At 44.1% G+C, this 10,582-nt stretch overlaps 1 protein-coding gene across 1 annotated transcript; it reads left to right on the forward strand.

Annotated features, from left to right (window-relative positions):
• The first annotated feature begins 1,006 nt into the window (after window positions 1-1,006).
• On the forward strand, window positions 1,007-10,126 carry LOC118801789. The gene is made up of 6 exons (XM_036562158.1): window positions 1,007-1,286; window positions 2,603-2,866; window positions 5,383-5,796; window positions 5,901-5,968; window positions 6,244-7,057; window positions 7,215-10,126. Exons 2-6 carry the CDS (start codon window positions 2,723-2,725, stop codon window positions 7,446-7,448), a joined length of 1,674 nt encoding a protein of 557 aa, XP_036418051.1. The 5' UTR covers window positions 1,007-1,286; window positions 2,603-2,722; the 3' UTR covers window positions 7,449-10,126.
• The last annotated feature ends 456 nt before the right edge of the window (window positions 10,127-10,582 follow it).

The following is a 10,582-nucleotide window of genomic DNA, read 5'->3' on the forward strand; positions in this document are numbered from 1 at the left end:
CCTCAGAAAAAAATGATAAGTTGTGACGCATGTTGTGTAAACGATGTGATATTTTTACTAGATCGCCCTTATTTTATGTTAACATTTGATAAAGGACAGATTTTGTGTAAACTGCAGGACTGTTATTTAAGTCTGGTACTGTTTCAGTGCTCTGTGCCTGCTTGAATAGTTGCTGTAGTTAATGATGTTCTGTTTTACAAAATTTCATGCATCCTTTTATGCTGAATATATTTAATGAGCATGGTGAAATACATAATGACCTGAGGATATGATGTCAAACTGTTTTTATGCTCATTTGATCATTTTGAACCAAAATTTGGATGCAGTTCTACGCACTGTAGACGCCTGCGGGAGGTCATGTTTGCAAGGCAGCTTACTTTAGAACCAGGCATTTAACTGGAAAGAATATTTCTGCAGACAAACTTCGTAGTATTTCTCTGGTCCATCCCATGTGCTGTTTTTCTCCGTCTGTCAAAACGTCCGGTGGCTATTTGGGTCAGCGGTCGATACCGCTGTAGAGGGGGTGACGCACACCGGCTATTGTGCAACCGGCAAGTGTCACAATAAATTTCAACTAAATCAAGCGTGAACTGCCGGGATCAAATCCGCTGACAGCATGCTAATTCTGGCCGCAGGCATCTCAAAAAAGAAAAGTGGACTACTGTGATGGCTACTACATTTAGCACGGGTTGTTGGTATCGTGGCAGGAGGGCGAATCAGCACCTGGCCTTGAAGTCACAAGACCTAAATCTGCCAAGTCCCAAAAGCAGAGCAGCAACAGGGCGGCCTGACAGCGGCGGCACTAAAATAAACCTCAGAAACAGCCTTGTAAACACTTTCCCTCTGTCTTTTGTAATTATAACCCAGAGATGCTGGTGACGACAGTGGCTCACATGGAGACGGCAAATGGCGGAATAAATCTGACATTATGACACTGGATACCAGGCCGGGTGACGCCGCGGTGGAAATAGCAGGAGGCACTATAAAGTCTTGCTGCGAGGGGTTGTTTACCTTGAAGAGAGGCACTTGCCCTGGGGGTGAGGGGCCGGACACGGGACAGCTTTAAAATCCAATCCGCGGGACTTTTACGTCACAGCAGAGGGGAGCTGGAGGGGGACTTTAGACCAGCCGATAGAGTGTGAGCAGCTGTTGACTGAGGTGGACCTGAGAGGAACAGTGCCAGTTCAGCTTCGCAGAGAATTTCTTGAGTTACGGACTAAATTCTTGGTCGTACCTGTCTTTCACATTCGTAGAGGTCACCAAAAAGACCGGCTTCACTCTGCCTGGTAAGAAAACTGATGTAATATAGACAACAGAATACTAGGTGTTATCTTTAACCCCAAGGAACTGATCTCCACTTAAGTTTTATAGTAGTTACTGAATTACCTTTATATTTGTGAGCGAATAGCAAATCTTTGGATAACTGACTGAATAGTAAACCTGCAGTTTAATGGGTTTCCGGGCAGGTTAGAGAAACATTTCCTGAAAAAAATGGTTAATATGAAGATATGTTTGCTTTCGTAAGCATGAATGAGGAAAAAATGCGTGTCATTATAATGGGACACATTGTACTGCGTGTTCAGCTCAGATTGCATGAGACATAACTGAGGATATACTGAGATCACAAATTACAGATTATCAACACTTGAGGCTTGTAAACCTTTTACGAGCTGTTCCTTTCACGCTTGCCATGTATTAGACGGTGCTGATGCAGCCCACCTCTTGCTCGGTTTGTGTTGTTTTACGATGCATAGCCTGGTTACAGGGGTATAAATATCATTCAATTCTTACATCACACAGTGGTACCTTCAGGCACTTTCGAGACACTCCAAGATACCCGGGGTGTCAAGTTTCTAGATGGCGGAAAAAATTTCATTAGGGATGGCTCATGCGCTCCCATAAATCAATTCCGTGTTATCGGAATAACACCCTGATGCAGCTTTGGAACAGATCGGACTATTCTGAGCCCATCCAAGTGGGTCAGAGGTTCCGAACTTGTAAGGATCCTTGACCTTGTCACATCCGGGTGAAGGAAATGATAAGAAAATCACTGTTATGTACAACCTGTTCTTGGCTGAGCAGATGACTGTATCGCGGTAACTTGAGTAAGTCTGATGAAGACCGCTAGCAAAAGGCACATGTTGACGACTTTGACGCTTAAGCTCTGCATTGAAGGATGGGAAATGGCCACAGAATGGGTCAGGTGTGCATGGCCGGGATGCCTTCCCAGGTTACATCATGGAAATGTTGGCATGCCGGTCAGGGGGAAGAGTCCTTGAGGAGACACATGGGAAAAAACACTGCTCTGTTTAGGATTAGGTCTAGGGCATAGTGGATGGACTCTTCATTTAGAGGCTACATTTCTGGCTGGTATTTGTTTATTTTTGTTTGATGATTTCATGATGAATAGACCAATATTCACTTTTGAAAAGCAAATCTAAGCTGTTCCTGTAAAGTCACCGTTTCGGAGATACAAGGTTTTCTTACAACAGTCACAAACTGTTGGTGCTCATGGAATTATTATGAAATGTTTTGAATGCTGACATGGTCCACCAGCCTAGTGTCTCTTTATTGATCTCGCCGTCTGTTTCTTTTCTCTTAGAACTCTTCTGTGCCACCATACCATTTTGAGATACTGCTGGTATATTGATACTGCTGGTATTAAGTGACTTCTCGTGGAGGGCCGGGGAAGAGCCAAGCATACGGAAAGACACACACAGTGATGGCAGCCCTTGAGCTTCACTGTGGACTGGATCATGGCGGGTGTGTGTGGGGGGGCGAGCGAGTGGACCTGCTGGACTCCTTTGACTCTGAGATGCAGGAGTGGGAGGAGCAGCTGCAAGACATGCAAAGAAAGATAGAGGAGGTAAGATAGAGACAGTAAACACTAACAAACACCAACCAACAACACCCATAAACACTAATAAACACCAATCAACAATGCTACCAACACCAATAAACAATACTGCTGACCAACACTGACCAGTATCACCCAGCAGTACAACAAATACCAATTAACAGCAGTCAACCCCAACTAACAGTATCATAAACACCAATCAACACCAGCAACACCAATTAGCCACCTCACCAGCACCAATCAACACTACTAAATACTAACAAAAAACAATCAACACGAGTGATCAATGATAAACCTAAACATCTGTAACCAAAATAAACACTGTCCAGCAACTACAAAACCAGCAAATACCCCTACAAACACTGTGCAACCACAACACCACCACAAATACCAGCAACGCAAACCCTACTGCCATCACCAGCAAACACCAACCCTACTGCCATCACCAGCAACACCAACCCTACTGCCAACACAAGCAAACACCAACCCTACTGCCAACACCAGCAAACACCAACCCTACTGCCAACACCAGCAAACACCAGCCCTACTGCCATCACCAGCAAACACCAACCCTACTGCCAACACCAGCAACACCAACCCTACTGCCAACACAAGCAAACACCAGCCCTACTGCCATCACCAGCAAACACCAACCCTACTGCCAACACCAGCAACACCAACCCTACTGCCAACACAAGCAAACACCAACCCTACTGCCAACACCAGCAAACACCACTGGCACAGTGATCTGTATCACAAAACGACAGAACAAACACCAACACTGTCACCAAAAATAAGCACTGCGTTTCTTACACACCAACACAAACATAGTTACAATCAGCAGCCCTAAGAATAAAACCTCAACAAACAGCAAGTAAACGACCTGCGGAAGGACGAAAGGTGATGATCTAAACATGCTCAGGAGCGGTCAGTCCACCAGCCTCACTGTTGTTGTTGTTAACGTGGTTGCTCATGGCAAGCCTTCTGATTGGCTGAACGGGGTCTGACCCCCTGCTGAGGCTGGCTGCCATCCCTGGGGTTGGCAGAGTGGGTGTGTGTATGTTTATGTGTGTAAGAATAGCCTCCCCCAAATCCAGCCACCACACACACACACACACACACACACACACACAGCCATGACAGATGTTAGCAAGCTTATTAAACTCATGTTGGACGGGTTGACAGGCTGAACACAACACACACACACAGTGAAAGCGGATACTAATGAACTTAATAATGTCCGGATGGGCACAGCCGCTTGCACACATGCTGAAAGCAAATACTAACGAACTTAATGATGTTGGAAAGGACAAGCGTTCGCATTCAGACACACAGTCCAGTGCTTCTGGAGAAACATCATGGTTGCATAACGTCCACACTGATTGTTGTGGCTGTGCTGCGGAAGCTGGATTTTTTTTTTGTTTGTTGCCACGGCCCGAATCTCGCGGGGTCAGATGTGATCTTGTAAGAAGGATACGCGTTTGGGATCAGCCTGTTCCTGTTTTCATGACTATTTGCCAGTCCGGCCAATTCTTTCCACATCACTTTAACACAGCATCTACTTCGGCTGTATTGTCGTTTACTGTGAATGGCAGGTGCCATAAACAGCCACTGCTTAATACGAGTTTTTTGGGGGGACTTTTAAGTCATTCTAACTTATGTTAGCTGTTCAGCCGAGACTGGTCTTGCAGGGCCAGAGGTGACGGCATAACAAGAACACATGTCTGGTGACAACTTGCAATACTTCTAGTGCAATCTATAGCAGAACGATGCAGTAGCTAAAATAGCTAAATCAGCTAGCTAGCAAAAACTATCGTTAGCTAACGTAACATGTTTAGCCCAGACTCCCCAGATGGTTGTCCCCAGATGTTCTCAAGATCACACCTGGCCTTGCGAGACGAAGCCAAGACATCTTTGCTTCTTTAGTTTTGCACTGAAGCTACGAAGCTAATTCAGATAATGGAAGAATATACCCCACCAAAGATCGCTGTTCAAACTCTGACTTACCTCAAATCATGAGTCCTTAGGGGGCACTTTGGCCAAAATGAAAATACATTGGTACCACTAAAGTCTCCAAAGTGAGATTTTGCAGGTTTATATCTCCTTCTGATGATGCATCTTGAAGGTGGGAGGAACGTCTAAAAACTACAAGTGCTCTGGGGTGGAAATGTGAGGGCAGTCTGTTTGAAATGTTTCCTTTTCCACTAGCTGGCTAATACAGAAGGAAGCCAGATAGCTAAACGTTACTGTGAGAAAGTTGAACGTCTTTGTTATATATCTTTGTTTCTATATCAATTTATTCCTTGCTCATATAGATCGACTACATAAAGGGGGGGGAACTGTGAAAATATGATTTCTGTCCCAACTACTTCTTTCAACAGAATTAATTCCAAGACTTGCTGTGTCATCTTACGGTGATCTCCGGGCTATGACTCATTTTAAAAACATGTCATGGTAGCTTGAGCTATGTACCATCTGTACACTTGAGAATGCCTGACTGATTTGCCATTCTGTCCATGTTGCAGTTATATGAGGAAGTGAAAGCACGCAGAGGAGTTTCTGAGAACAGCCCTACCTCCAGCATAGACACCCCGAACCTGGACATCACCTTGCTTCCCGTTAACGCCACAAATAACTGTCATGGCAACAGTTACAACGGTCCGACTAGATGCCACAGCAACATAAGTGATGTCCATCCAGTTGGTCAACGCAGAGGGACAAGAAACGATCTCTCGGTGGAGCACGCCAACGGCTATAATCACCCAAGTGATTACTCATATTCTAACGCTTCAGTTAATCATCACAGCAATGGGTTCTATTGCCCTGAAAAATATCAGGTTAATGGAGGCCAAGACGTCACTTTAGACATTCTGAATGGATACCTTGGGCAGGGACCTGATTACAGACAGAGCCACGGTCAACCTGGACCTCAAAACCTGGTAAGGGAATTTCTTTTTCTGAATGTCTGTTTATTTTCAACTGGCTCAGCTGCAAAGTCTGTCTGGTGATTCATCCTCAGTAATTGTCTCTCGCTCTCCTTCAGAGCTCCAGGGGGAACCAGAGTGTTTACTGTTATCAGGACGGTGGTAAACAGTGGCCTGTGACTGGCAGGTAGGTTCTGTCTCTCTTCCACCCTGTGGGACCTCCCCAAACACAGTGCTAATACAAGGACCTATTAGCATTTAAATGGGCTTTAGTTATCGCCTCCTTTTAAAGCCGAAACCTCTTTTCACATATTAGCATATGCAAACACCTGAATATGTGAATGGTCACATCACGATGTTTGAATATATGATCACTTTCATATCATGTTCTGAACTGTAGTACTTGATAGTGGGCCTTTTCTCTTTCACAATTGCTTGATTGGGTTTGCACCTCTACCACAGGATTGGTGAGTTTGAGGAAGTGGAGAATATGAAGAACAAAGGTGTGGATGACGGCCGAGTCCGTCACGTCAGCTGGAAAGATCCCATCTGCTCCAAAGAGCCATCCCCAGAGAAATCAGTCAGCAAACCTCCAGTCAAACAGAGAGACAGCCCTCCAACTCCTGTCCTCACGCGCTCCGCCCACTTTACTGAGTCGCCACAACAACAGGACCGGAAGTGCCCCTTGCTGGACAGGAAGTGTGGTGGCAGCCCATCAGTGTTGCGCAAGTTCGGCGCCATGTTGCAGGAAAACGAGGGGAAGACCCTGATCCAGGATGGGACAGTCACCACTGTGATCCCGGTCGAGCCCCCAAAAGCCCAAAATACGCCCGTCTGCCAGCGCAAGTTTGGTGTCAACAGGTCATCTGCACATGCGCCTGTCCAGAAGTGTCTCCATGAGTCTAATGTATCGGTGGAGTTCAGCCAAGAGCCTCGGACACCTGCTGGCCCCAGACATGTGGTCCACAACGGAGAACACAGGCGCTCTAATTACGGCACCAACCCTTCATATACCCACACAAAGGCACCACACAGGGTGGAGACAGGGGCGAACGGAAAAATGGGCATCCAGCCAGGCCAGTGGGGATCCCAGGCAGCGGACCTCCAGTCAGATTACAGGATGGTGGAGAGCATCCTGAGCAGCTGTGCTGGTTCTCAGTACCAGGGAAAAAGACAGGGTGCAGATTCCGGCCAGGGAAGGGACAGCAAGGTTCAGTTTCTGGATGTGATGAAAGGGGAGCAGCAGTACACAATCAGTCAGAAGAGCACTCAGCAGGTGAGAGTCAATATTTTGAAATGTCAGTATTTCAAGAAAACAGGTCATTGTTTCAAGATACTGAGTGAATATTTTGAGAAAATATGTAACACGTATGACAATAACGTAACATAACTAGCTTGAGACTTTTATCATTTATGTATTTCATGTTTCCCAGGTCAGCCGCGAGTCGTCTCCCATCGCTCCCAGAAGGAGTTTCTCTCGTCCTGCTCGTCCAGCCAATCAGCGGCCTCCATCCAGATGGGCAAGCCACGCTCCCATAGCTAAAATCACCACACCCTCTGGCCCCATGCACCGCCCACCCAGCCCCGCCCGCAAAGCCAGGCAGCCCCAAAGTAACTTCAACAACTTCAATAACTTCAGTCTGTACACAGAAACGGTCATCATGTGACCGTCATGTGACCTCCTGGATGGACAGAATGACTCACCTCTACTTTTGACCTTTCTAGATCATCTTTTCCAGCCTCCAACCCCCCTGACCCTTCACTGCCTCTGTCTCTGTATATAGCGCTTGTTTTTCTAAAGCCCGGTCAAGACGAATGGTCAGTTGAAGGAGGAACTTGAGCCTTACTTATCGCCCTTCCTTTAAAACCTTTAAAATCCATTACTGTAAAACTGCTGGTGTTTAAACTGCACTGGTGTAAATGCGGATGTGACGCGTTCGGACTGTGAAACTGATCTAAGGTGGCCTGATACACTCCTGTGCCTATATGCCCTTCCATTAGCCTTTCGGCCATCTCCATTTCTTCCTTTCTTTCTATCATTCTCATTTTTTTATCATAATTTTTCTTTGTTTTGCATTATTTTCTTCTTTTCTTTGTGCGTGCGGTTCTGGCGGTGCCATTCTGTTGCCGTTTGTTGCTACGTGAGGAAGCCTGTACAAAGCATGCACAATGCGCAGCTGCAGCACGTGGTAGTTTGTGACGCTGATGCAGTCGTGCTGTGGTATCGAGTGTGATGAGCAAGTGCAAAAACAGTGTGCCATTGTTTTTTTTTTTTGTTTCAATGTCATTGAAGCAGCTTAAAGCGATACACTGTAGTGTTTCAGACTGAAGCTCAGCAAACCTCATTGACCTTCACTGATTTTGCCACAAGGCAGAATTGAGACTTGAAGATTTCTGGTTTAAAAATGATTCAAAATAACAAAAATACAGTGTCATTTGTCAGTATAAACGACACGAATCAGACCTTTGTTTCCCGAATATCATACTGCTCTTTGGAGTAAAATAGACCAAAAGTTTTGAAATCTAAACAGAATTAAATGTATTTTTCTTTACAGCATAGTTCACAACATAGGTCACTGATATAAAATGGTATGTAATAATAAAAAATACAGTTTTTTGTTTCATGGGCCGCTCTTTGGAATCACATACACCAAAAAAATCCACAGGCAAACACTAACAGTGCACAATTCCACTTTACAGACCCATCACTGTGGGTGGGCCTTAAGGGGCTGTTCCCACCCAGTTAAAGTGTTAGGAGCATAAAACAGGTTGCCATATGCTTTTTATACAGTCTAAATGATTTTGCATGGAAATTAAACGTTACTTTGCTGTGGTGAAAATCTTGCAAAGAATTCAATACTCAGTAATTAGCAGCAGAGTCTTTCCCAAAAATCAGCCCGTCAGTGGGAATTGCTTGGGGCGGTTTTCTCAACTCCGTATTCATGTTGTCAAATCAACACGGCCGCTCACACCGTCCACAGTGTTAAGGAAAAACTTTTAAATGCTTTTAAGTGATATTAGCTTTACATCTTCAACATACAGAGATAGTAAGTTCTTTAATCTATAACACTGACCATAAAGTTCACTGTTTTGAGAAGGTAAATACATCATGAATGTTAAAATTATCCCTCATATAGCCACCGTTAGCTTTCGTGGGGGCGTTTCTTGGGGGGTGTTTTTCCCGCTTTGTAGCTTAGAGGTTGAAAATGACAAAATTCCAAGCTTTGACTTCCCAATGCTGAGCCAAGCTGAACTCTGTTATGTCTAATTGGAGCGTTTACCTCAAAGTGAATCCAATATACACGTTAAACGTACAGTACAGGGTGTTCAGGTAGAATCGGAACATTTGATACTTGGTGTTGCTTTCCAAAAATAAAAAAAGGTCAATTTTTTTTTCAAAAAGAAGGAACAGTCTGTTGTTATGGTTACAGGGTGCGAGTCACATGAGGTACCTTTTTCACATTAGTGCCAAAAATGTTCCTAGCAACACTTTTTCCATACAAAAGATGCCTTAACACAGCCTCACTTCCCCAAACTGGAACTCACACAAAAGGGCGAAATGGCTAAAATAAACAGCTACACTGTAACTGGAAAAGACTAACGATTGCAAATATACTCTTTTAGCAAAAAGGGTTCTATATAGTACTGAAACTGAATTGTCTCAAAACAATAGTGGAACACCTTTTGGTGACATAAAGAACCATTTTTAAAAGGGTTCTTTGAAGAACCATGTATAACCGGTTTACCATCATAGAGAAGAACCTTTTGACCATGCAGAGAACCATTATGCTTCCAAATGTCCTTTTCTATAGAACCCTTGAAGAACCATTTGATTGATATACATTTACATGATTGCGATTGGGTGTTAATAAAGCAGCCACGGGTTGAAAATTGTTAACATCTGCGCTGAAGTCAAGCGAATTAAAATGTGGAAGAATACTGAATTTCAGTAGAATCAGTGGAGGTCAAAAGTCTGGAAACATGCTCTGAGAGATGGTGTACAGGCTACAGCTGAGGTGTAGAGCTCTGGCCTGAAACACTAAGTATGGCTTTGAGTGTTCAGTACTGTAACTGTGCTTTAATACCACTGTTGTGTGGACTTTTCCATAGACCTTAGCAGACTGATCTGCACCTCAGCCTTCTTATTAAACACTCCCACTAATCCCCTCCCTTGAGTTCAGCACACCATGAGAAGTGAATGATATATTTTGACTGGTTAATGCAAAAGAAGTGGCTTTTAAATCAGCGATGGTCGTGAGAGACTCTGTCGCTGTTACTATTACTGTAATGTGATGTTTTATCTCTTTTTCTTCTCTAATAAATGCTTTAAAGTGCTTTGACAGAAGATTTGGGTCTCATTATTTTCAAGTGTTTAATTTAAGACAAGAACGAATCAATTGAAGGAATATCACAGCATGTTCATGTAGCATATGGTCAGTTATTACGGCATGTTTCCCTGCACTAAGTGAAGATGCGAACAAAGGCTTTCTGAGGGTCACCAGCATAGTGGACTCCCAAGGATTCTAGAAAAGCTTAGAGAAAATTGCTGGAACTTTTTTTTTTTTTTTACCATTTTGAGTATGTCTCGTGTTAACACCTTTATTCTTGGATTCGCAAAATTCTGCAGCTGCCCATTAGCTTCTATTACAGCACTGGGCAAAAGCCAGAGACCACCTTTTATTTAATATCCACTCAAAATGGCCATTAAGTACAAGTTCTTCATTTATCAGAGCAGAAACAACATATTTCGCAGCATTTTACACAGAAGCCTCACATTGAGTTCCTCAAAGAATCTGCAGAC

Source organism: Colossoma macropomum, unplaced genomic scaffold (genome assembly GCF_904425465.1).
Source record: "Colossoma macropomum unplaced genomic scaffold, Colossoma_macropomum, whole genome shotgun sequence".
NCBI classification, from domain to species: domain Eukaryota; kingdom Metazoa; phylum Chordata; class Actinopteri; order Characiformes; family Serrasalmidae; genus Colossoma; species Colossoma macropomum.

What these genes read in the sequence shown, in the direction of transcription:
- LOC118801789 (XM_036562158.1), top strand. Translation starts at nt 2,723, where the DNA reads ATGGCAGCCCTTGAGCTTCACTGTGGACTGGATCATGGCGGGTGTGTG. An exon ending in CAGTGGCCTGTGACTGGCAG is followed by an intron (nt 5,969 to 6,243) that starts GTAGGTTCTGTC and finishes CCTCTACCACAG; the next exon opens with GATTGGTGAGTTTGAGGAAG. An exon ending in GTCAGAAGAGCACTCAGCAG is followed by an intron (nt 7,058 to 7,214) that starts GTGAGAGTCAAT and finishes CATGTTTCCCAG; the next exon opens with GTCAGCCGCGAGTCGTCTCC.